General features: G+C 42.7%; 1 protein-coding gene across 3 annotated transcripts; it reads right to left on the reverse strand.

Annotated features, from left to right (window-relative positions):
* Window positions 1-173: 173 nt before the first annotated feature.
* MIA3 (MIA SH3 domain ER export factor 3) lies at window positions 174-25,390 on the reverse strand. 3 transcript variants are annotated; one of them, XM_031596195.2, is made up of 29 exons: window positions 25,213-25,390; window positions 24,423-24,556; window positions 19,203-19,289; window positions 15,280-18,220; window positions 14,000-14,308; window positions 13,054-13,166; window positions 12,024-12,155; window positions 10,836-10,857; window positions 8,800-8,888; window positions 8,570-8,647; window positions 8,371-8,481; window positions 7,485-7,556; window positions 7,169-7,273; window positions 6,526-6,648; window positions 6,296-6,416; window positions 5,402-5,451; window positions 5,213-5,303; window positions 4,947-5,085; window positions 4,045-4,146; window positions 3,882-3,942; window positions 3,742-3,777; window positions 3,584-3,651; window positions 3,162-3,259; window positions 2,886-3,017; window positions 2,644-2,712; window positions 2,452-2,528; window positions 2,233-2,304; window positions 1,428-1,590; window positions 174-1,071 (listed from the first exon to the last, which is right to left on the reverse strand). In XM_031596195.2, exons 1-29 carry the CDS (start codon window positions 25,355-25,357, stop codon window positions 758-760), a joined length of 6,054 nt encoding a protein of 2,017 aa, XP_031452055.2. In that variant the 5' UTR covers window positions 25,358-25,390; the 3' UTR covers window positions 174-757. The 3 variants fall into 3 exon arrangements, with proteins under 3 accessions (XP_031452055.2, XP_031452062.2, XP_031452067.2); XM_031596202.2 differs by having other exon boundaries at window positions 2,233-2,301; window positions 25,213-25,386; XM_031596207.2 differs by lacking the exon at window positions 2,233-2,304 and having other exon boundaries at window positions 25,213-25,386.
* Window positions 25,391-26,092: the final 702 nt, after the last annotated feature.

The following is a 26,092-nucleotide window of genomic DNA, read 5'->3' on the forward strand; positions in this document are numbered from 1 at the left end:
CCTTATGCTGGACTAGTCTGGCAAGTTACTCATTCAATCCTAAACCTTGTGACATCTGCAGTTACTCAGCTTTTGACTTGGTTCTTCAACTTGGTCGTAGCTGTAACATTCTCTGGTTAAATTACTAAACCAATGTTCTTTCTGAACAAAAAAAATGGCACTGAACCAAAGCCTTCAGGGTTTAGCAAAAGGAATTTTGCTTTTTATTATAACTTTCCTTTGAATACAGTGTCATTTGTGCTTCTGATCTCTGACCAGACAGTTTGTTTTTTTTTTTTAAAAAAGAAAAATAAAACCACACCTCACAGTCCTCATGTAAACTCCTGGCCTACAACAACTGCAGCTTAATGATGTGATGGAGAAGGCAGGTAAGATGGCATTTTACTTAAAAAATTATTTCCACAGGAAATGATTTGATTTACATTTTTCAAGAAATTAATTCATTCACCAACTGGTAACAAAGGCTACATTTAATTAAAACTAGCCACACAGGTATTCCGTTCTATTGCACGTTTAGAGTAGATTCAAGTCCATCACAAGAAGGTTCTTGCAGCCCAAGAGGATGGATGAGTTTAAGGTGATCATAAATGCACGTAAGATGTTTGCAGCGACTGGATAAAAATTAATCCTGAAAAAACTGAGATATACTGAAATGAGACAAATGGCTTCAACTAGAGAACCAACCACTGCTTCTGCAGTGCGCAGGAAGCGCACGGGAGGCCGTTCCATTGAGCTGCTGACCAACCAGAGGCTGCAGTTAGGGCTTCTGCACAGGAGGCTGTGTGTAGTCTTTTGAGCCTGCCGGTGGCGGTGCAGGGCCTGCAGGGTAGTCCCTGGGTCCTGCTGCAGGCAAGTCTCTGCTCCGAGAAGGTGCGTAGTCCCTGGAGGCAGGCGGGGGTAGCGGTGGGCCTGGCGGATAATCGCGGGGGCCAGGAGGACCCGGGGGTCGGAAATGAGGGGGCCCACGTCTGTAGCCTCTGGGATCTGGAAAGGGTGGCAGATCTCTTATTCCTAAGGGTGGGCCAGGTAAGAAATCTCTTGCAGCTGGTGGTGGTAAGGGAGCACCACAAACTGGAAGGAAAGGAGAAGGTAGAGTTATATTTTACTTGAACCTGACTCGTTCTTCCATTTCTGAATTCAGTGGAGCAGCTCTGGAGTTGGTCACTGCCACATGCAAGACTTCAGCAGTCATTAATTCTATCCTAGTGGGTGTGGGTTTTTGTTATAGCCTAATCAAGGAAGAGCTCCTTGGTGTGACGGAGACTTGGGGAAAAAACCCACTCATCCAAACATTCAGAGCAAGACAGCTACACCTCATGAAGAATGGGGAAACTGGTGCTACCAGATGGGATTCCCAGTTCTACACTATGCTTCTGAGAAGCTCAGTGGGAAAAGTTCCGTTTGAGCGCAAGGCAATGCAACTGTACCTAGGGGCACAGGGAGAGGTCGAGGCCCAGGCCCGTAGTGTCCAGGAAAAGGAGCTGGTGGTGGACCATAGTTAACAGGCGGTGGAGGTGGAGGTCCCATCACTGGAGAGGTCATGACAGGCGTCCCAGGGAAAGAAGGTGGGCCTTTGGGACCAACGTTAACCTGTGTGAGATGAGGTTAATATTCCAGCATGTTAGTCACTGCATCAGAGGAATACTGACACTGCTGAGCGCTGCAACCGCACACCACAGGCCAAGAGATGGAGGTAGGGAGGGGGGAAAAAGACATCCCAAAACTCATTATCCGAGTAGAACATAAGGAGGTGTGCTGCATCATCATCCCCTCAACCAGAACATTGCGTGCGCTACCTAGGAGTGAACAGTTTATGCATCTTCTCAGATGACAAATTTTCAAGTACAGCTTTAGCTGAAGAGATTGATTACTCTCTTGTGAAGCATCCTCAAGTGGATACCCCTTTGGTGTAGGGTCTGGCACCAGAAGTTAAATATGGAATGCAGTTAAATACCACAACTAAGAGTGCTTAAGATTATCACTGTCCACACTGAAATGAAGTGTTTCCCTGTAGCCCTTAAAAGAAAGGTCTAATTTCGTTAACTCCATTTAAAAAAAACAAAAACAACCACAGCCAGGAGGTGTTCATCATTAGAGGAACCTTTGAGACAGAAGTATCAGCCTTCAGTTAGTTTTGCAGAGTGTTTTGTTACTGAGCAGTTCAGAACACCAAGCCTGTTATTGTTCTCCATGAAAGCAGTGCAACACCATGTTCAGCCTCTGAATACTCACTGTAGCTGGTTCAATAGATGAAGGTGAATCAGTAGTTACACAGGGGGCTTCAGGCTCTTTGGGAGAGGGCTGCTTTTTTTAGGGAAAGGGGCAGACATCAAATAAAGTAGTGACAGGACATAGACAAGACAGAACATGACACAGTTAAAGCAGCAGCAGGAAGTACAGTGAATCGTGTATTAGAAATGTTTCCTGAAGGTTGTTTCTTTTTCAGCTTACCGCCCTATCCTTTGCTGTGGCAGGAGAGGAAGTTCTCGGCCCACTGCTGATCAGGGATGCTACAGCAGGCCCAAGATCTGCAGAGAGAGCCACAAAGGCAAGTCTTAGTCATGCTTTTGGAAAAGGAATGTGGTTCTTCAGGATCCATTTCTGAACTGAAAGACTGAGTACACTGTGGGCCACATAACTTACCAGGAACTGACATCCTTCCAGGGAGCTCTGGTGGCCTCCGTGGAGCAGGGGGGCCATCTACCACTGTACCTTAAGAGAAACAACAACAGAGATCCTAATCAACACATGCCTGAGCTACTTTAAATTAAAATAAATCCATTTGTGTATTAACAAAGTAGGTATCGATATTTCACGATCCCTAGAATCAAAATCAGACCTTAGCAATCTTTGCAGCATGACAGAAAGGAACTCTCTCTCCTTACCAAATTCAGCTCTTGAGCCTTCCCTCTGAGGAGCAGAAAGGGGCCTACTGGGAACTTCCATCATCTGTGTGGGTGATGGATTTCCTCCACTCACAGGTGATGGACCAAAAGAACCATCTCTACTTAAGGGCACTACATCAAGTAAGAAAAATCAACAAAGAAAAGTAAATCACACTGATTTTATTACTATATTATAGCTTGTTTGTTTGTTTGTTTTGTTTTTTAAGAATAAGCTGATTCTAAGACCACAGTTTTGGGAGAAACAGGAGCACTTACCTCGTCGTGGTGGGACTTGGCGATCAGGTCTGCCTGGCGTTGGCTTTACAATTAGCGGTCTTTGAAGCATGATGGTTTTTTGGTTCACTTCCATTAATCTAAGTTTAACAAAGTTTTTCAACTTAGAATGTATGACTCTCAAATATATTATTTTTTTATATTATATATATATATATATATATATATATGTTAAAGTGTTTTAGCTTTTACCAAGTAATCTTATTTCTAACCATCAAAGCAAATTAAAAGCTTAAAGTTATTATTCGTATGTGCACCACACAGTATTCAAAGAGGTCAAACCGACCTCTCCTCCCACACTGTACAGAAACAAGCTGACCATGCACCTTGCAGAATGTAAGCTCCTCCTTGCCTAAGAAACAGCATGATTCCAGAGCAATAAAACCATCCTGTACTGTACTCACTTCTGTCTCAGGTTGGCTGCTTCTCTTTTCTCTTCAGCCAGAGCTCTCTCAGCAGAGCGGGCAATAAGCTGTCAGGGAAAATTTTGCCAGCTGCATTAATTGCACCAGCCCAAAGCCAAATACAAAATGTTCGTATCAAAAGGGAAGAACACTCTTACCCAGTTGTCGTGTGCTTTTTTCTCATGAGCAGCAATCTTGAGAAGAAAATAAGTATATTAATTTTTTTCTTCCAACAACTTGATTTCCAAGAACTCATTATAGAGCATTAGAATGACGCAGTAAGTGGCAGCTAATTTACCTGGTTTTTATAAGATCTCTCTGTTTTTTGCAATTCCTCTTCCATATCTTGGATTCTCTGCCTTTATTAAAAAAAAGAAAAAAAGGGGTAAGAGAGAAATTAAATGAGTTTTCTTCAGTAGCTGAAATAAAGAAAAACAGCAGCTTTCAAAAACCAAAGTTACTTGTAAACTTTCACTTCCTCAATAGCCAGCACGGCCTTTTCATCTGCAGCAGACAACTTCTGCTCCTTCTCCTGGCGCTCATACTCTTCTTGAGTTAGTTTTCTACACAGGGAAAAAACAAAAACAAACAGATTTTTTAAAAAAGTATTTCACCATCCTACATCTACTCTGTGATAGTTTTTCACACCCTTTTTAACCTTACTTCACTAACTATGTTTTTTGAAATTTCTCTAGGAGCCTCCTCAGTACTTGTAACGTCCTCCTCTTACAAGAGCTATCCCACAAAAGTGAACTACAACTGAACTCCCAAGTTAACTATTCCTAATGTACAGTTCAACTTACGTGTGGGAACAGTTTCCTAGAAAAAAAAAAAAAAAGGAAGCCCTAAATATAAATCAGTCAACACAGTAACAGACAGTATAACTTCCTAAAAGTTTTGGAAGGAATATAAATCCCTCAGATAAGTCAAAAGGATGGCTTCTTTTCTTGAAAGCTGGGCTTTCCTTTTCCTCTTCAGTATGTGTTTATTACATCTGGATCCTGAGGTTATAAGATCAGGAGTTTGGGTACTGAGGTACTGCAGAACCTAAACTATTCAGATTCTTCCAGTGCTGTTTCCTCCAACCCCACACACTTGAGCCTTACATCTTTCAATTGCTTTGCCATCAGAACCTCAGTCTTGTACCATCTAGCTGAAAACATCCCTGAATCTTACCTAATGTTTTCCCCACTACACTGAGATTGTATTACAGATATCTCAGTAAGAAAACAAAGGAATATGTGAATGACAAATGAATACAGATACACAAGTAGTTCTTCAGTCCTAGTGATTCATTCACCTCGGCTGTCAACATGAACTCAAACAGTTCAGTTATCTCATGGAAGAGTAATTGAAGGCTTACTTCTGGAGTGCCATTTCTTTCTGCTGGTAAAGTTCACCAAGAATCTCCACTTTCTGCTGTAGTGTTTTACATTCATTTTCCAGTCGAGCTTTGGCTGATTGCAGTGAGGAGGAGTCATGTTCTAATTTTTTTATTTGCTCTGTTGGAGAACCAAAGGTAAGTGAGGAATTTGCAACTGGAGCTGTTATGCAACTTAAGAGTTCTGTTTCTTTTAAAATCGTAAACAGCATTTCATTTTAAGCAATTGTTTTACTAAGTCTACCCACCCTCCAGCTCATGTCTTGCTGCTACTTCGTCACTCAGCTTGGACTGCAGAGAATTTCTGTCTTCTTCAACTAGGGATAACATAGTTTTTACCTGGAAAAAAAAAAAAAAAAAAAAAATCAGCAGAAGGCTTACAATCTCAGGCATAGCTGTAATGTAACTGCATTTATTTGTTGTCTTGTGTAGCATACCCTGGAGGCATCCATCATCTGCTTAATCTGAGTCTTCATCTTCTCATTGTCTAGAAGAGAAAAATATATTTGTTTTCGGTGTTTCTTAATCCCAATTCCCTGGACTCTACAGCTATTAAAAACAACATTCCCCACCTTTCAATGGCAGATAGGTCCAAAGAAAAAAAGGCAGGGAGTTGTGTAGGAAACGCAACAACACACAATAGTAGTTCACCACCCAGCACAAGGCAACTGGTAGAACTACTCCAAAAGACATTCCAGAAGATTGCTCCTTGCAGCTTTTCTTTCTAGCCACCAGTATAATATTAGTGTGGACAGTGTCCATTACTGGACGCAGTTTGTGAAATTCAAGCCATGAGAATTTTCACACTAATTATGCCGTAGGATTAGAAAAACTCAGAAGGCTGGAGGGAGGGAATCAGAGACGTAACAGAAATGCCCCAGAATCACAGACACTGTGAATGCATCCAACATCAAGGAAGATGAACTTCCTAAATAGTTTTGCTAACTTCTGTTTTAGTCTTTCAGATTAAAAGACACCGTTACCTAAATGTACCCTGAGATAACCAGGATTCTTGACTTAAAAGCCTGCATTAAGCATAAATGTAGCACAACAACAGGGCAGACATTTTCAGCTTTCAGAATGATCTTAATTGCTAGCTTCTACACTGTTAATCTTTAGAACTGTCATTACACCTACAACACACCTAAACAGTAAACTGAAAACAATTATGGACCTTTTAAGCCATTCAGTACTTTGTGTTGTCTGAAGATTAACTCTTGCAGCACAAGCAGTTACATACATTATTCTCCTTGTTCCCCACATGAGATGTACAGATCACCTGATGTGCTTTAGCTGCTATGTGCACCAGCCAGCAGGTCGGACTACTGTACCTGGCAACTCTCCGTTGGCCAGATCATCTCTTGTGCTCCATTCGAGCCCTTCACCGTCCTTGGCCTCAGATGCTGAATCTGTGTCAAGTTGCTTCAGCTGCATAATGCAGTTAGTTAAAACCTAGTACAAAAATCAAAGGATCACTGAAGGAGGATTGCTCTGCATTTTGTAAAGTATAATAAAGTATTTTACAACGCTCAATGTTTAAAGCTTGTTACAAAGAACCTACTTCAATTTCGTTTTCCTTGTAGGCAAGTGCTTCTTCTATGTCCTTCTGAGACTTCCGATACAGTTTGATCTGCTCAGTGAGCTCAGTGTGCCTCTCACTCCAACCTTCAGCTTCTTTTAGCAGCTGTATAAAACACAAAGGCAAGACAATTTTTTGGTTTATTTTTAGAACGCGTAACAGAAGTCTGTTTTACCACCACCTCTGCAAAGAAGTGATCATCACAGGTCACAGATGAAGTGCGAATTTAATGCTTATGGCACACTGCTGGTCTACTGGCAGAACTGGATGCTTAAAATCTTTCTGCAAGTTACATTATTAGGTGATTTTACAAACTTGACGTCTTCTCCTCTAATATTTCAACATCAGAAACAAACTACTCCTACATGTCAGAATATCAGGACACATTAGTACAGACTTTCTGATAAATTACTGACAGAAATCAAATGAATGGAACTGGCATAATGGAGACGTGTGGCTTGTTTGCACAAACAGCTTGTGGGGCTTAATCTTAATATGAAATGTGAGATTCTGCTATGTTAAAAAAATGAAGACACTGTGAAGATATACTCAAGAAAACCAGGACTAAAGTGCTAGTGTTTATTTCAAAAGAGAAACAACAATGCCTCCCCTGGGCAGAACTTACTTGCTCTTTGCTCTTTTTCAGCCTAGCATTCTCTTCTTGCACATGCTGAAGCTCTGCTTTCACCTTTTCTTCACTTAGTTTAGATTCATTTAGGGCTATCTGCACCTACATATGAAACAAAAAGGAAAAAAAAGAGGCATAAAAAACAAACTGTAACGGAGTAAGAGCTATGTATTACCTGCTAAGAAAAGAAGGCATAGACGCACAGACAGCTGAAATCTTTTAAGCTAGCATTTTCTATCAGGTTCTAGGTATGAATTTTCCTGGTACAGAACCGACACCTGTAACTGTCAGAAGGACACAGATAATGCTTTACCTCTGACAGCTCTGCAGAATGCATACTGAAAGCCTCTTCAAACTTCTCCAAGGACTTCTGGGTTTCAGAGAGCTAAGTAAGAAAAAGATGAATGGTGAGCTCTATTGATCTGGTAGGTAGCTGAGCCTGAGTTTGTTATTATTGTAATCTATACATTTTGAAAGCATAAACAGAAATTCAGAGCACCAACACATTTCCATTCAGAGCAGCCATTAGACTAGAAGCAACGCAGTGCTGCCTTCTCAGTGAAGCAAGGAAGAGAAACACACTGCACATTAGAACCAACGTTCCCCTTTGACTCAGCCTGTGCATGGCAGGGAAAGCTCCCTTTAGACCTACACAGCCTAGAATGAAAGTACCACGTGTTGCTGTCATTAGCAACAACCTTTGACCAAAACACCAAAGAACCTGTTGGAACTTACTATTATTACAGCAAATCAAGCTTTAGAAAAGGGAAGAAAAAAATAAATGTTGGTTTTTTTTTTTTTTTTTTTTTTTTTTAAAGTACCACCTCTGGATGCAAATTAGGGGAAGCTTAGAGATTCTCACATTTGTTACAGAATTACGTTTCCTCTAAGCACAAGAAAACCTCTCTTACCAACCTAAAAACTTCAGCCTATATTGTTATGGAACTTCCTGGCTTTGGCTCAAAATCCATTTATGTGTGAAAGCACAACCACAGAAGTTGATAAAAATCTTGTGAGAGAAAAGAAGATAAGAGAATCTCCCCCTTGAACTAGGAATGAAACTGAAGTTTAATTTCAGGTCTTTTTGAGGTGGTTCATTTCATTTTCTCTACCTCTCTCTGTTAACCAACAGAATGTGAGCAGTTTGTAGGGCACACTTAAGTAAGGACAATGCAAGACACAGGTGTGACTGCTCTTACTTTTTTCTGTTTCTTTGCATTCTGTTTTCTCTCTGTGTCAAGCATTGTGCACAGACTTTTTATTTTGTCATCTAGCTGATGATTCGTTTCTTCTAGTCCTTTGACAGTGTCCTACAAAAAAAGAGTATAAGATCAACTAAAGCAAGTTATTTTGTTAACATTTTTTGTTTCAGTACAAAGGCTATTAACTGCTCCTTACCTTAAGCCCCGCAATTTCATCTGAGAGAATGCTTTTTTGTTCTTGGGCCACTTTCACTGATTCCTTTGCTTGCTTTATCTAAGCATGAAAACAACCAACTGAATTAAGGACATTTTCAACACAATATTCAGTAAGAACGGAGAATAAAAATATACTAGCTGTTGCACTGACTGTGCCATTAAACCAATAACAAAATCAGCAAGCAAGGGAACAAGAACCTAGAATGGTACCTTTTCATCGCATTCTGAAAACTTGTCTAACATTTCTGTTTTTTCTCTTAGGAGGTTTTGAATCTTCTCAGCCAGTTGCTTTTCAGTCACTAGAAAGAAAAAGAAAGCTTACAATAACTGTACTTCACATACTGGGGAAAAAACCAAAAACAAAATCAGAGCTATCACTTCAGGGAGCATTTGCAAGAAAGGACTACAGCACAGACCAGGATGGTTGTCCACTTCCTGCTAATCAGCTCATTCTGCAGGAGTCTGAGCACTTCCAGCTTTCATTTAAAGTTAGGATTGAAAACAAGACAGTAAAGCTTGTTAAACACTGATGCAAAGCATTTAGCTCTTGCATCTGCTTGGTGGGAGCTGCTAAGCAGAGTGAGGTGCTGGCGGTACACAGAGGAGGTACTTCAAAAGAAGTGATAGTCAGAATGCTGAAGATGTCTCAGACCGCTGTTTTGATACTTAAAGAGATGCAGCTGCCTTCCCTAAACAACAACCTGTTTCTGTAATATTGAAACTGCGTGGTCAGCAAAAGTAATGGGATGAAAGCTCTGAAAGAACTTCAGTATGCTTAAGGAGCCGTATGGCTTTCTAGCAGACACTATTTCTGGACATCTGAAATGGCTGTGATCAAGCATCAGCTGTTTAGACACATATTTTGTTTCTCTCCAAACAACGTTTAGGATACATTCTACATCACTGCAATAAAATAACTAAAGTGCAATAAATTAAAGAATTGTCCAATTAACATTACTTTATTTGAGCACCACAAGCCCCACGTGCTGCACAGCAAATCCTGCAGCACAAACAAGAAGCACCGGTTGTTCCAACCACATCCTACACAGTGTGATGGCAACTGCTGCTCCTCCCTCCCCTCCCCTCCCCTCCTCTCCCCTCCTCTCCCACACAGGGGCTCATGGCAGAGAGGATCCTCAGCCCTCTGCCTGCAGGAGAGGTGGGCCAACAAGGGACTGCTGAGGTACAAAATACTTTCCAACACTTTAAGGGCAGGAATGCCCAAATTGATCTTCCAGTTTCACTGCAGTGACAAACGAGTAATAGGTTAAAACTGGAATCTGGAAAATAAGATCTTTCTCTCAATGCATTTTTGTCACTGCTAATGTTCTTCTATTTGTGTAAAGAATTTTAGTAACATTTATTTCATTGTTCTTGAAAAGCATTTATTTGCTCTTAGCTTTAGTAGTTATTGTAGTAGTTACTATGTATATGAGAAAATATTTTCTGAGGAAAAAAAGTTAGACCTATGTTCTTGATTCTTTCAGAGAAGTAATTTCTGTACCAGCAGTACAACAGCATTTTTCCCCTCTACAAAAGCATCTTTTTTTCAGCCCAGAAATCATACAGATCTAAGACAGACTTTTTCATCTCACTAACCACATAAACTGAATGAAGGAAAACTGCAGTATAACTGAAATGAAACTACTGAGTACTGACAGGTAAGCAGTACTGCTTGTGGTGAGGAAACACAGTAGAATTAGTGTGAAAACAGTTCTTTCATATTTTCATTTTGTATTCAAATACAAATTGCCTCACTTTAAATTCTTTTTCCACTCAACATGCGTCAATTGCACACACTTCAAGCTACATGCATATTTAGATCTGCATTTAAGAGGCCCTTCCTAATTGCATAGCAGCCAGTTTTGGGCTCCCTGCAAGCCTCTAAATGGCAAGAGAAGCACCAAGGAAAAGAAAATTCACTGCAAGTTAGAAAACCAAACATTCTCCCCCACTGCCATCGTACCAGTTAACCCAGGGATCACATTTAGGTTGAACCACACTGAACTTTTCTTTGCCCATTCTTTAACCCACAGGTGCGGGTCACATTGTTTCTCTTAACTGAAAGCATATTCAAAATCCTCACTCAGGTAAGCAGCATCTCTCACAGCCCAGCTGACACCATAACCCCGAACTCAGTGCTCTCCTTGAAAGGAACTGAAGATTAACACTTGGTTCTCTCAACAACTTTCCAAACTTGTATGTGTCTAAGTAGCAAGCACACCAAAAAGCACAGAGAAACTTACCTTGATACATTCTACTCTTTACCTATAGAAGAAAAAAGAAAATAGCCATAAGTAATACAGATGTTAATATTTCCTATGGAAGCAAGTTACCATGTATACACAGATTAAAGCAGCACATGGAAAGTACATCCCTCCCTGCCAACTGGAGTTGAATAACACTACAAACAAGCTTAAGCTGTTTTCTAATAAAAGCTTCTAGGCTAATGACCTGTCCTAGAGCCTAAGCAAGTATCTGTTTACTCAGACACTAAAAGGATAACATTAAGTGGCTGCATCCCACGAGGAATAAAAAAAATTAAACCGCTTTGCAAAGAACAATCATGAATTTGCTAACATAGAAAGGCATGCACCTCACTTCAATCCTCTGTTTTCACAGCAATTGCTTGTTTCAAAACACCAATACAGGAACTCAGAAGCTCTCTCTTTTGTGCTGGTAAATCGCAACAGTATTGTGGAGTTGAGATTGACCTAGTGTATTAGATATCAGAACTCAAGCAGTAAGGAAAAAAAATCTACCAGTTTTGTTTCAGATAATATTTGGTTTTAATTTATTTTTGTTAAGCAAAGATGAAGTATTTCACAGATTTCCAATGCACGTCACTGAAAGGGATATCTATAAAATAAGCGGTCCTAAGTGATTTTCACCCATCCGCTCCCTCAGAGACACAGTGGTACACCTGAGAGCTACTGATGGTATTTGTCTTTCACAGAGGGTTATCTGTGTATGAAAGAGCAGCAGAACGCAGAGTGAGGAGCAGAGCATGGAAGGGGCTCTGTGGTGAAAATTACTACCAGGTTTTTCAGTTTGTAAGCATGGTGCAGCTGGGCAATATGAAAGAGGATTAACTGCTTGTTTTGGAGACCACCAGCAATGGGCTCAAGCACATGGGAGGTTTCTCACATCAGAGCTATGCTGATCCCTTCTTTCCTCAGCCCTTTAGGTTTATACTACATTCTGCTATTTTGATTTGGAAGCCATCACTTACGATCTTCAATACGTAGCATAAAAGGAACACCATCTTAATTAATAAAAAAATTACAAATTTTAGCAACAAAGCCCAGCATTTAAGTGATACTAACGCTCTAAATGGAAAAACCTACTGCTTTGACATCCCAATGCCAAAACGGTTTCGTGCCACAAACAGTCCCTGAAGTATCAGCAGGCTCACGAGCACGAGGTACACTCACCGAAAGGCAGGTTCTCCAGAAAATGATAGCAAGCGTGGCCATCCCCACTAAGGCAGTGACAATGACAGGCTCCCACGGAAGGCCGTGGAAATCAGGCCCAGGACGGATATCCTCAGGCAGGGTGGCAGCCAGCTGAAAGCCAACAACACGGACAGCAGTGAATACATTTGTTAGCGCTCAGGTAAAGCGAGCAGTAAAGTGAGGGCTGACAGGTAAAGCGAGCAGTCTGACAAACGTTTCCGTGCCTCTCGCAGAGCCTGAGAAGCATCTAGAGCTTTCCTGCAATTCTTCTGTACGAAATCGAAAACCGAAGAGGAAGAAAACCACACGGCAGCTCAGCACTTGCGTTTCTACTCAGAAGTGTGAGCGTTTGAAAGACACCTGGCAACCCCCGCCTGCTAGCGATGAACACATCCACACACATCTTGTTACAAAGCACCAGCAGCCACCTGATCCCTTTCCACACGCAGCTGCAAGGACAGGAAGACAGGGAAAAAAAAAAAAACCACGACTTCGCAGCCGGGCGTTATTAAGAAAGCAGCGCCACAGCTCTGTAGTTGCCGCTCACCCTTGTCACAGGGTCATATGCCATCTATCTCGTGATACGCCTTTCTCTAGAGGCCCTGAGCGAGGGCTGCCGCCAGCCGGCACAGCTGGCCGCTGTCTGCGCACCGCAGCTGACAGAAGTTCGGCGCGGCCCCGAGACCTACGCCCGGCGCCCCGCCGCAGCTGTCAAGCGCCACGAGCGGCCCCCCGCCGCGCTGTGGGATCCCCCCCTCGGAGCCGCCCGTCCTGAGGGGAAGGAGGGCCGAGGCTCCGCGCGCCGCCCGACGCAGCCGCCCGCCCGCTAACGGCCGCCCGCTAACGGCCAGCCGCCCCCCCACCTGCAGCAGCCGTTGTGCCGGGGGCTCAGCGCCGCCCGCCGGCTCCATGGCGGCGCCAGCCGACTCGCAGGCACACGTCAGCCCGGCGCTGCCCCCCCGCCCCGCTGCACGTCATCGCCGCGCGCCGCCGCCGGCCCGCCACTCACCTGGCGCAGCAAGCGGCGCGCCGCCCCGCTCAGCGCTCCCCCTGAGGCGCCGCCTCCTGGCGGCACGGCGCTGGGGTCTGGAGGGAGGGAGGGCGAGACGCTCGGAGCGTGGTCTGAAACACAACAGAACCCCACCGGCCATTTAGACATCGTTAGGGATCTTTATAGGCAGGTTTCACTCAGCAGCTGCTCGGTGGCGGGGGTGGCACGGTACCTCGCGAGGTACAACGGCTAAGCGAGGTGTGCCTGCGTTTTATCGAAGTGCTCGGCAAAGCCTCACAGCAGCAAAGCCGAGCTTAGCACAGCGAGCAGCCCACACCAAAACAGAGGGAGAGAAGGCGGCAGCAGCAGGATCCCTCCTTGGCACAGTGACCACACACGCTCCAGAAGGACCAATTTCTCCCCCATGGCAGAGCCAAGTCACATCTTTCTCCTGCTCCAACAAAATCTTAGCCAGAAATTACTGGGCTGCTTGAATGAAGTCTCCCAGAGTCTCCCTGAAAAGTGTTTTTGGAAGAGGAATAGCCAAGTCACGGGCTTAAAAGAACAAGACAAGATTGTGGTTCAACAGCCCAATGGCTGGATCCCTTCTGCAAGTGGAGAAAACCTGGGCTGCCAGTCATTGCTGCTCTCATATCTGCTGCCACCCTGACACAGCCCACCGGCCCCAGCACTGAGCTCAGATTACTCAGGTGCTCACAAGAGAACATTACTCCTCTTGTTTCTGCAGAGCAAAAATACAGCAGAAAAATCTTTACCAAGGCAAGCGGCAGTTACACAACAGTACCACTAGAGGGGATGTCAGCGATTAGTAAAAACTACCAGGATTATACCAACATTCAATGAAAACATTAGTGAAAACCCCCGCAATATCTCTCAAAGAACTAGTCAACCATACTCCTCTTTAAGAGCAAAATAACAAAACAACCAAATTCCAGAAGGTTACCTGGAGCAGCATCTCCCTTGGCACTCTCTCCTGCACCAGTTGCACCAAAGGAATCAGCCAGCAGCAATCCTCTTTCACTGTTGTACCCATCTGCAGCTTCTCTGTTATCTGAGAAGGTGGCTTCCTCATCCTCAGGTGGAATATTAACAGCTGTCTCCTCCTCCTCTTTCTCCTCCTCCTCTTCCTCCTCCTCTTCCATAGGAAGAAATGGCCTCTTGTCTTCAAGCTGCTGAAACTTCTGATTGCTCTCATCAATGCCATGTAGGTTTCTGATAGGAGCTGTGGTATATTCAGCTTCTTTTGCAGCACCTGTGACAGAAAGACAAGAATTTAAGCATTGAAGTGATGTGTAGTTCTTGCTGGCAGCTGTCTCCAGAGAAATACTGCATTGACAAAGCTTTCTTGATACTTTTTGACACTCCAACTTGAACCTATATGAGTCTCAGTGGCATCTAATTAAACGTCTCTATGGAATTTATGCAGAGTATCAACCACTGACCACACAGTGAGATATTTTTACTATTTTTGATGGGACTTTATAAGAAACCATATACTGAATATTTATTGCTGTGGAAGGAGTCTTGCTAAGAGCACATCTTACCAACTTACATATTAATTAGAAAACAGCTAGATATGACAGACTCAAGGACTGGTTCTAATCCCACCAAAAGACCAGTTTGTTCAGTATTTATGTTTACACACACTTTTTTTATGAACGTGGACAAAAAAAAGATGGTAGGAACACCTGAGATTTTAGGCACATAGATTCAGTGCCTGAAATTTGCATTAGTTACTGCACGTCCCATAGTATGGTAGCTAGTTCAGAAAAGACTGCTCTAAGCATTCTAGCAAATTCAGCACATTAGTGTATGTGAATCCATAACTTCTTGAAAGAGGAGTTCAACATCTCCTCCTAGCCATATCACCCTCAGATACCCCTTTCTTACACAGAAGGTCGCCCACAAGAACAGGCACACTGAACACACTGTTTTCTCTCAAGATTTCCTACCCAGAACAAATATGCAAATATGCAGCAAAAATATGCATTAAAAATAAAGGAAAACACCAGCAGATTCTGCAGGGCTTCTTCCAATTCTGCTCCCTCACCCTCTTAAAACTTTTTTTAGCGTACATAGTGTTGTTTGGGATATAGTTTTACTTCTGTTTTATCAATTTAAACACCAAGCCAGTTAACAACGATTTATTTTTCTTATTGGTCTTCTTATGTAGAACAGAAAGCTCTCTCAAATTCTCCATATAAGTGCGTTCTGATATCCTACCTTGAGCATGCAGCTCATCTTCTTCCTGTTCTAGAAAAGAAGCAAGTGGGACACTCTCACTAGCAGATGAGTATTTACTTCTTAAAGAGTATATTAATTCTTGAATATCGTCCATGAGTGCACTTTCTTCATCATATAAATCCATTTCTTTTACCACTTCCTCTTGATTTTCTGCCACTCTGGAATCCAGGACTTTTCCTACAACATCCATAATGCTTGAGTCTGAAGACTTAAGTATCTGGTCCAAAGCTTTTTCTATTTCTTCATTGTTCTGGCTTGCCTTTCGAGCAAGCTCCATCTCTATCTTCATGTCCTGAAACATGGCTTCAATCCTAATCACATTTTGGAGCCCAAGGTACTTTTGTAGGCGTATCACACGCTTTTCATCAAGGAAATCTCTTGTTATTGTGAGTCGCTTCACAGACTCACTGTAGTCTGTTACAGTGTCATTTGTGGCTGCTATGTCAACAGGGCTGGGGAAATGTGCAGAATGCTGGTGGGTGTTTCTTGTATCCTCTGAATTTTGAATCTCTTTTGAGTCTCCCAGTGAAATGCCCTCTGGGAGATGGTTTTTCCTTTGGTTAAAGTCATTGCTGTCCTTTCTGTCAGGAGATTTGAAAATATGTTCTTCCACAGCTGATGGGTCCTCAGCTTCAGGAGACTCTTTGTCTTCTTCCACGGCATGTTCAATCTCATCTAATTTGGTATCTTCAGTCACTGGTTTGTCAACCTCTTTGTTTCCAGCCTCAAGCGCATCCTGCAGCCTGCTTATTTTTTTAGTCTCCTCAGAAAATGAGTCTGTTTCCTCTCCTGTTTCATAAGTGGGATTTGCAGTTCCTGAAACAGCTTCATTCAGTACTCCTAAATCAGGATTTGTATTTCTAATTGTCTGGGTGTTACCCTGAACATTTGCAAGCCTTGCTTGCAACAGCTTTGCACTTGCAGCGTTCTCATCTTCCAGTAGTTCTTCCTCTTGCTTCAAGTCAGGGTCTTCTTCAGCATCTGGCTCTTCAGACTGCAATTCTAGCCTTAGAGTTTTTTCTCTAGCTGAACTTGTGCCAAAACTTCTGTCCGAGTCTTCATTATCAGTATGAACAGTTCCTTGCTGAGTAGAATTCTCTGCATTAGTATTCTGTGTAGCACTTTTTGATTTTTCTTCAGGGGAACTTTTATCAATACTTTCTTCAAATATTGTCATCTTGCCAAGATTTCTTGAAAGCTCTTCTTTCACATCTGCCTCTGAATACTCAGTCTCATTTTCCCATGGCCTAGGTTGTTCAGCAGCTCCTCTGTGGCTTGGGTCTCCCTCATTTGCAGAGGTTTCTTTCATGTTTCCCCTCTCTATTTCTGGTTCTTTCTTAACAGAGATGGGCTTTTGATTCTCAGGATCAGCCTGCTCTGTTTGTTTCAGATCTTCCTGTCTTAGGATTTCTTTTTCCACCGCAGGCATTCCTTGCTCCAGTTTGTCTTTTAGAAGGTCAGTATCTCCTGCATCACTTCGAGATGCATTTTGTACATCTTCCACTGGTTTTGCTGAAACATCACCAGAAGGCTCATACTTAGCTTTTTCTTTCTCCTTCATTTTCTCCCATAACTTTCTGTGCTTAAAATTACTTTCAGAGCTCTCCTTCAAGGTGTCACCCTCAAACTTTTCCTCTTCCTTCTCTATTTCAGCAAGTGGCACTCCTTCTGGAGTTTGGTTCACATCACCAGCAGGTGGACTTAAAGCATCTTGCTTACTTTCAACAAATGATTTGAACTTCAAACCATCTCTTGGACTAGGCAAAACACGAGGATCAGGCACAGCTGTACTCTTCAGCTCTTCAGAATGCAACACTGTTTCATCAGTCATGAGCTGTTCTTCAAACTGTTCAGTTTTGTTTGTTTTTTCTTTTGAATCTGCATCACTTGCACCTACAGGTTCTCTTCTAATGCGCTCTCTGGAGAGATCATCAAGTTGAGTTGCTGTTGGTGCTTCTCTCTTGCTAACTGGCATCGCTTCACCCTGCTTCTCCTTTGTTTGTTCAGATTCAAACATGTCCATATTTACACTATCACCCGACTTCTTGTTCTCACTGAAGGCATCCTTAGTAATTAATGCATCTGAATCACGTTCTTCCTCATTGTCTCTTTGGCTGTTTAGCTCTGTAGCACCATTTGCATATTCATCAAGTTTATGATGTTTTGACTCAAAGCCATTGCTTTCATCAGCTTCTGAATCCACTAGGGATATGCTTTTTTCTTCTGTCGTAAATGACAGCAAAGGAATTTCTTCAAACTGATCTACAAAGTCTGACTCCTCCTCTGCATCATAAGCATTAATGCTCAAATCTTCATTAAAATCATTTTCCATCGATGTAACGAGGCGAGTCACTTCATCATCTGATACAACAGCATCAGCAGTTGAGCCAAATTTTGTTTTCAAGTTCACAGAGAGCTCTCTGTTTAAAAGCGTATAGGCATTGATTTCTTCACTCTCTTTGTCAAGTTGACTAGTTTCACCCTGAGGAATACTAGAGTTTTTGGTATTTTCACTTTCTAGCCCTTTTAGATTCTCACTTAACATTCCTTGTAAGTGCTCATGTGCAATTTGTTCTCCCTGAGAGATTTCTTCATGACTATTAACAGTGGGGTTTATCCCAGCATTTTCAGTTCCTTCTTTAAGAGAACTGTCTACCTCCTCTGTCATGGCAAGGGCTTCCTTGTCTTCGAGTCTCGTTAGTTCAAGACTGTCTGTCTCCAAAGCATCATGGAACACTACTGTATCAACCTTTCCCTCCTCTTCATCTCTTTCAGTCCTTTCTGCTGGATTTGTCCCTGGATCACTTGATTCAACGTCCCTTTCATTTGCTATCGTCTCTTCCGATGACTTCAAAAGTTCATCCACATTATAGTTATCAAAATCATCTCTTCCGTCTTGAAAGCAAACAAAGTCTGTTTCCTGAAACGAAAAACAGTATGTAGTCATGATTACTAATTTATTTTACATTTTACAATGATGAGACCCAACCCTCTTGTTCAGCTACAGAAATACAGAGATACAGCAGTAACATTATTAATCATGCAGAACTCCTAACCAAAACTCTCCTTCAAATCAGTGGAACTTTTGCCAAAGGACTCATAAAAACTTAAATAAAATGGTTTAATCTCTTCCAAAACCTTCTATTAAAGAACAAAAGAGAAACCAGCAATGGACTCGACAGTGTTTTAATTTAATCATCACATACATCCTGAATTAAGAACAATTCTATTGCTGAATGCTACTGAGGAGAAGAAAGCAAATGTCACTGTCCCAAGATTTATTAGCTGTTTCTTCTCAACTGACCGAGCTCTCCAAGCAGGAGCTGCCTGTCACACAGTTTCTGAAATAATAAACTGCAGCACAAGCCACTGAAAACAATTTTATCAGGTTCTGAAGCTGCATCTGTAGTAGTAGTTCTGGAGTTAGTAGCTATTACTACTATGACTGAGTGTCATTTGTGTAAGCTTTGAAGGATCAATTCTGAAATCAAAAGACTAATAGCACAGCAGGTTTTGCTTGTTTCTGATAGCACTTCCAAACTTCTGCAGTTGGGAAAATAAGTAATTCTGAATACATAGCAAACAACTTATGCGTGAGCTAGCTAGCAGCATTTCTAGAACTCAATCAAAATACATTTTATTTTAAAAAAGCATCATTATTCAAGAAGTGAAACATCAAAGCCCAGAATTTGAGCTGATAATTGCACATGCATATCTATACAAACATTTCACCTCCCAGCACATATGTGAACATACTTAATGAGCTGCTTACTGAAAAAAAAAAAGAGTAACTGAGAATTGCTGGCACTCCCCATTCTCCTTCTCAGTGATTTTATTGAATGCTGATGTAGGAAACAGTAAAAAGCCCAACTAAAAAAGTAATAATAACATATAAGACTTACTTCTGTTGGTAACTCTAGCTCCTCATTGGTATAATTATGATTTATTTCAAGTAAATCCTTTGGAAAATATCCAAAATCACTTCCAATCTGCCAGAAAACAAAAGCAAGCAAACAAAAAGTGGTAAAAAAAGCTTCTGAAATCATGTGACTGTTACAATCCTGATTACAGACACCAGTAACAAACATGTCGATCTCATTCTCAAGTATTTCTAGATGAAAATTAACACCGTGAATAGAAGAAAAAGGTTAGCAATGCCTTGTTTATACAATAGTTGCCATTGATTTTATGCTTACATTTTACCATAGTTTTGTGAAGTCATTAAGTTTTATGACTTGTGTTTTAAAGGCCAATACATAGAATTAGCAGAGTTGGGAGTGAAACCCAAGCACTCTGGCTCACACGTGCTTTAACATATGATCTCTCATCAGTGCCATATTTGCACCAGGAATGTTCTCAATTAGTAAGCAGAAGAGTGCCTCTGTGCATGAATGTAAGCCTTATTAGTCAATATTTCAGTAAATATACTCACTTTGAAGTTCAAGGCAAAAAATGGATGTTAGGAAAGCTCAAAACTGCCCCTGAGGTAATACTATAGTCTATTTGAAAACCCGTATGGAAAATATGCCCCCTTCTGCAATGTCATTGTCGATCTGCACTGAGCAACAACTACTTACAGATGGCTGTTTTAAAGAGAAGCAACATGCTACGCCAATGCAAATAGTAGAAGACATGAAACTCCCTTATCGCTAACAGGATAAGATCTATACAGTACTGCTTGCTCGAGAGCCCTGACAACAGCTGTCAACAAGCCAATATTAAAAGAATACTATCGCTACACAGATTAGATAGTTTGGGCAATTAGTGCCCAGTGGACACACCCAGAAAGGTACAGGGTTCCTAGAGGACCAAAAATCTGGAAGAGAGAAAAGTGTTGGTCATTTCTTGGTTTTTTTGTTTGGTTGGTTTGGTTTTTTTTTTGTCTTTTTTGTTGCTGTTGGAGGAGGAAAAAGACAATTACCAATTTTCATGACATTTCATTGGGAAGCAACTATGTTAAAATAGCTAGGAATATGCAGACAAGTATTGCTACACTGGTATTACTGAAACAGGCTCAACTGGACTGAAATTTTCTGAATCTACAAAGGCATAGAGAAAAATTGTATCCGGTAGATAATACTTATTAACATTTCTTCAAGTTAAGTACTGGTACATAGCAGGATTTCCTTTGTTTCCCACTCAAAACCTCCCATCCATAGTTTTGACGGCTCAGATATAGAGACAGGGAAAAAAAATAAATCTATTACATCCCCAAATACACACACTTATTTTGTAAACACACCACAGAGATGACCAACTATGAAAGATGAAAATTATGAAAGAAAAGATGCAGGCTTTTGTCCTTGTGCTGCACACTACAGTTCTATCCTAAACTGACATATTTCTCTCCATGAACTTGTATTTCAGTTTTAAATGATCTTTCTTGAAAACAAAAGCTTCAAAGTAGCCTTCTTACAGACTAATCTCAGTGACTACCATCATAATTAGACATCACAATTTGAAACTCATTTGGTGTAATCCTCGCTGCTGACCATACAACTCCTCTGCAGTGACCCAGTTTGTCATTTATGTGGTTTATGAACCTCACAGGATCTGCATGCCCCAAATTTTATCTGTTCCACCCCTGCAAGTCCAGTCTTGTACAGGAAAATAATGCTTCATTGTGCAAGTGAAGGAAACATTCCTCGTTCTACACAGAAAAGGCATTAGGAACAGCAAGAAGGGAGATGCACCCTTCAGACCACTTTAAAAGACAATTCCACTCCCTTCCCAGATAAAACACCCTGGGGGGACAAAACCATGCAGCAATGCGTACAGCATCTGTCCCCTCCAATGCCCACATGCAACACCAGCTGCAGCAGCCTCAGCAAACACTGCTGATCAAAAAGCTATGCCCATACACTAATTACCTCCATGAGATAACAGTTAATTGGAAAAACAGGATGTTCAAAGGTTTTTCAATCTTAAAATCCTAAAGCACTGACATCACAAGTACTCCAATGCCAAAAGAAGGAAGTAGATATGGTTGGCCCATTCTGAATGCTGGCAACATCAAGGAATACAGAGATGATGGGAATAAATTCCCTCACCCTTAGGTCCTGAGACACATGTATTCCTGGCTTACCTGAAATCTGTACTTATCCCACTTTTCCATTCCACTACCCTATGCATGAAACTGGGGAGAGCATGATCCACAGCAAAGTCTATTTCTTGTAATATAAGGCCAGAAATAGTTTTCTCAACATTGAATCAGAGGAAAAAAAAAAAAATCTTTGCCATAAGATGAAATAGCCTTTTTTCAGCAAGAACTTAAAGTGTCTTTGCTGTAATGTCTTGCTAAAAAGGATCAGTTTTAACTTGAATTACCTGTGTGGCTTTGGAGCTCTGGACCCTGCTAAAGCTGAGGGCAGAGTGCAGGTGAACTGCACAGGAGAAAAATCTACATTGCAAAACACAGCACTGTAAACAGTGGGATGTGAACACTAAAAAGGAGGATAGCTGAGGAGTAGCATGTGGTGCACGGGGCAGCGATGGCATCACATACGCTCCACCTTCTGGTTTTGGGAAAAATTCACGTATTTTCTTAGAACTGAGTTATTCATGAAATTCATAATATAAAATCACAAATAAATAATGTTTGTGGAATACTGCCCTAGCGTTTGGCTTTGCTGTACTAATGCCAAAATCAGCCTGCTACGTCATGTGCAGAATATATATTACCATTGAGTTCCAGAAATTTTGCACATGCAGAATACTGAACTCAATGGAAATTCTGCAAGTAATAAAGTATACAAGGCTGAGATCATAAAATAAAGGCTCTATTTTGTTACATTACAGCATGTTTGCCAGCACAGGGCAAAAAATCAACAATAGCTTGAGAAGGGTGGAGTGAATTTTTCAAAGGCAAATAAAGCCCAAATCCAACTGATACAGACTGTTCACCTTTAGTGAATCCTTTCTTAAGGGATCATCTCCCTTCAGGTCAGAAATAGTGCTGTAATTCTCATGGCTCCTCAAAATCAGCTCCAGGACTATAGTCCATATTTCTAACTCATTTGAAACAAACCCCAGCATGCAGTAATCCAAACTTCCCACGCACACATTCTCCTAACCTCTGCCTCTATCTGAAGGTCACAAACTGAAAGTTGTCTCTTGAATTCATAGTTTCTATTAGGTTCTAATAAATAATTCCCTCTAAAATTCCAGCAAAGGGAAGAAGTCAGTAGGGTAAACACGTGATCAAATGACACAAGCTCACGCGGCAAGACACTAAACAGGCTGTGGAAGAAGGAATTTGTTTGAACACAGAGCCCACTAGGTAGCCTGATTTTAATTAGCCACCAAGAGCCTCCCCTTAGCTCCAAAACTGCACACAACAGACATGGCTGGTCACCAAAAATCAACCTGCAAAATCTGGCATAAGAAGTCACGATGCATGAGAGAAACCACAGCACAACCCACAAGTGCACAACTGCGGGGTCAGCAGCAGGGTCAGATGTGCCAGTCCCCTGCTGAATGTGCATGGGAAGGCACCTCTGGTCCCTTCACAGCATTTGCAAACTAGTTGCACTATTACCAGCTGAGCATCAGCCAGCAGGACAACCAAAGAAATGAGAAAAAGAGACAGAATTAGCCCATGATCATTGTAAGAAACACAGAAAAGCATGTAACACAATTAAACACGACAGTAAACAATTGGAGTTTCACCATTCCTCTAGACCTGCCAACTTCAGCTTTTTCTTGTTAAACTTAGAGAAAAAAACCCTTTTAACTTGGAGACACACCTAACTGCTGCATGAGCTGCCAGTCAGCGAATAGGGTTGAACTGCACATTAACACAGCAATTACCTTAAAGCTGCTGTTTGATCTTACAGTCTGGACTACACCTTGTCAGTAGGAGATGCACAGTCGGCCCCATGTTACTACTCCTCATCTTAGGAATTGGCAGCCCTGGAAACCTGCACCATCTAATTAACCAGATTATTTATGGCCCAGTACATGTCAGAAGGGAATTACCAGCATGATACAATTATGAATTCTTCTTTAACTGTGTGCTGCAGTTTTCTGTTCTCTTCTGTATTGTTCTAATTGGATTCAGCTCCTGTTGAGAGCTTGGCTGTCCACGCCCAGCCCGAGCAGGTCACAGAAAGCCATACATCCTGCTCATCACCAAACCACCAGTCCCTCAGCACACAGCCAGGTGTGTGCCACGGTGACAGGCAACTGCCTTCCCTTGGCAGCAGAGCAGAGCAAGGAGTGAGGTGGAAATAAACACTTCAGACACAAGAAGAAGGTGTGGAGAGAAGCAAGGGCAGGAAGCAACAGGGAGATGGACTAAACAACCTTCCAGATTTTCAGTGGAAGCCCACAGACACAACTCCTCCTCTAGGGTATCACAGCTCTGCTTCTACCAGACAAATAATATGCACATCATTAAATCCCAGAGGAGTTTCTTGGTGGTGATGGTTTATTCATTTTTAAAACAATTCTAAGCTCACACCTAGAGAAGGGCTTGCTGCATGAATACTCCTTTCCCATTACCGCTGCCTTCTCAGATTGCCCAAAGAAAATGACAACAGATATGGTCACTATTCTGCAAGCTGCTACAATGAGCCACTAAAGCTGAATGACAGAGACAGACCTCTTGAAGTCCAATTTACCATAATTCCTCTTAGTTTTATTACTTTTTTCCCTTCAATTCTATATGCAGCTTAGATAAAAAAAAGACAAGATGGCAGCAGAATATTAAAAAGAGGAATGTAATTAAGACACATCTAAGGGACAATCTTTAGCAAGATCATACTAAGGGCAGAATGACACCTCCTCATGGGTAAACACAAGTGCAGGTTTAAGTCTCGTTAGATGAGATGGGAAGCTCAGCTTCTAGATAACTCATGACCCATCAGTTCCAGTGCTGCAACGCAAGTCCTTCAACACAAAGAAAGCTTTCTAAAAGAAACAGTTTTAAAACCCATGTTAGCATGCCTTGAGTTTGATGCAAATGCATCCCATTTCACATCAGCCTTGAGATCAACTGGCATTTATCATGCTGTGTTTCCAGGTGAAAAACTTGAGTTTTCTCGTACAAGGCAAAACAAACAAAACATTATGACAGGAAAATACCAAGAAAAGCAAGAGAACAAATGCTTTGCAGCACTTACACTTCCAGCCCAAAGCTCAGTTGACATTCCTATTAGTTTGTAATACACGTATATTGTTTCTCCTTTCTTAAAATTTACAAAACGACAGTCCGGACCTTGAAAATCCTTCATTGCTTTCCCTCGGCACATTAGCTCTGTATAGAGAAAATAAAGAGAGTATTACTTAAAATAACAACAATAAAAAAGAACAGTTTTATGACAGGAGCCTTTCCTAATTGGCAGAAAAAAAGATCTCGCTGAGCTCACAGGGGTGAATCTCAGGTCGAGAGACGAAGATGTAACAGAAAATATCAGATTGGAGATAATATGTAAGCTCAGCGATGGAGTGCTTGATAAAGCACTTGAGCATTACATCTGAGAAGCACGCTACGAGGCTAATTATTAATATTAAAAAAGACGGGCTGAAACTTGTCTCGTAGCGAATAAGGCTCACGTTATCCAAAGCATAAAAAATACCCGGAGAGCAGAAGAAGAAGAGCTGGTGGGCTCCGAAACTTGCCGCGAAGGACGAGCTCGGCCAGCGCCGGCGCCCGCGGCGCGGTACAGAACGCGTCCCAATCGGAGCGGCTCTGCCCCGTCCCCACGCCAACCCTCGGCCCCACGCGGGCTGACAGAACGGAGAGCCCTCCGCCGGAACTCGACACCGGCACGCATCCCGCGGCCGACCGGACCCGCACCGCCCGGCCCTCCCAAAGGCGGCGACCGGCCCGCGGGCGCGTTTTTCTGCCCAGCGCGAAGGAAAAGAAGGGCCCCCCGCCGCCCGCAGCGCAGCGCCCCGCACGGCACTCACTGCTGCACTCGGGGTCGGCGCAGCGCTTGCGCTCGGTGAAGCGGCGGCTCAGCTCGGGCCCGGCGGCGCAGAGCGGGCCCGGCGGCGGCAGGAGCAGCAGCACGGCCAGGAGCAGCCGGGGGTCCGGCGGCGCCGCTGCGGCCATGTTGGCGGGCGCCGGCGGCAGGGAGGGAGCAGACACGTCAGCAGCGCCGGCGGGAGGCGAGGTGGCGGGGGAGGGCGCTGCGCGGGTGGAGGCGGCGGGCGGACCCTCCTCCCTCCGTCGGAAAAGGAGTAGGAAGCGCGCGGGGCGGGAGGGTCGGCGCTGTAATTGAGTGTTATTGATGAGTTATCGAACGTCGGGGGGAAAATAAAACGCTCTTTCCAATGGGCGAATGCTGAGGCCGCTCCAGAAACAAAGAGATACTTGGCAGAACTGGCGGTCAAGTTGAAGGATTCTGCCCGCACGTGCAAAGGACGGCTCCTGGCAGCTAGCTTCAGCTTGTTTCCCTTCTACTTAAGAGCACCCTTAACATTTGTTCTTTGGGGTTCGCCCTGCGATGGAAGCAGCTGATCGTACTGCTGCACTTACTGCCAGCCTCCATCACAGCACTCACCAGTCACCGCTGCTAATTGCGTTAGAGCTGCTGCTCGTGTTCTTACTGTATCCTCACCATTATTGGGTTTTGCTTTCCGCACATTCATTTCCACAGCCTCTCTCTCTCAGTCTGAGATCCGAGCTTAGTGAATGCTGCAGCACCTCTGAGAAAGTGTAAACACTTCATCTTCACCCTCCGCCTGCACCAGTTTAGGATTTTAATCACATTGTGAAAAACCTTCAAGGCAGAAGCAGATCACCTTCCTTAGCACCGCAATGCACAGCTGTGCCAAACTTAGCTTG

The sequence above is a fragment of the Phasianus colchicus genome, chromosome 2, assembly GCF_987193195.1.
Source record: "Phasianus colchicus chromosome 2, bPhaCol1.hap1.1, whole genome shotgun sequence".
NCBI lineage: Eukaryota > Metazoa > Chordata > Aves > Galliformes > Phasianidae > Phasianus > Phasianus colchicus.

What these genes read in the sequence shown, in the direction of transcription:
- MIA3 (XM_031596195.2), bottom strand. Translation starts at nt 25,357, where the DNA reads ATGGCCGCAGCGGCGCCGCCGGACCCCCGGCTGCTCCTGGCCGTGCTG. An exon ending in AGCTAGAGTTACCAACAGAA is followed by an intron (nt 18,221 to 19,202) that starts GTAAGTCTTATA and finishes TTTTCGTTTCAG; the next exon opens with GAAACAGACTTTGTTTGCTT. An exon ending in GCAGCCAACCTGAGACAGAA is followed by an intron (nt 3,260 to 3,583) that starts GTGAGTACAGTA and finishes TGTTAAACTTAG; the next exon opens with ATTAATGGAAGTGAACCAAA.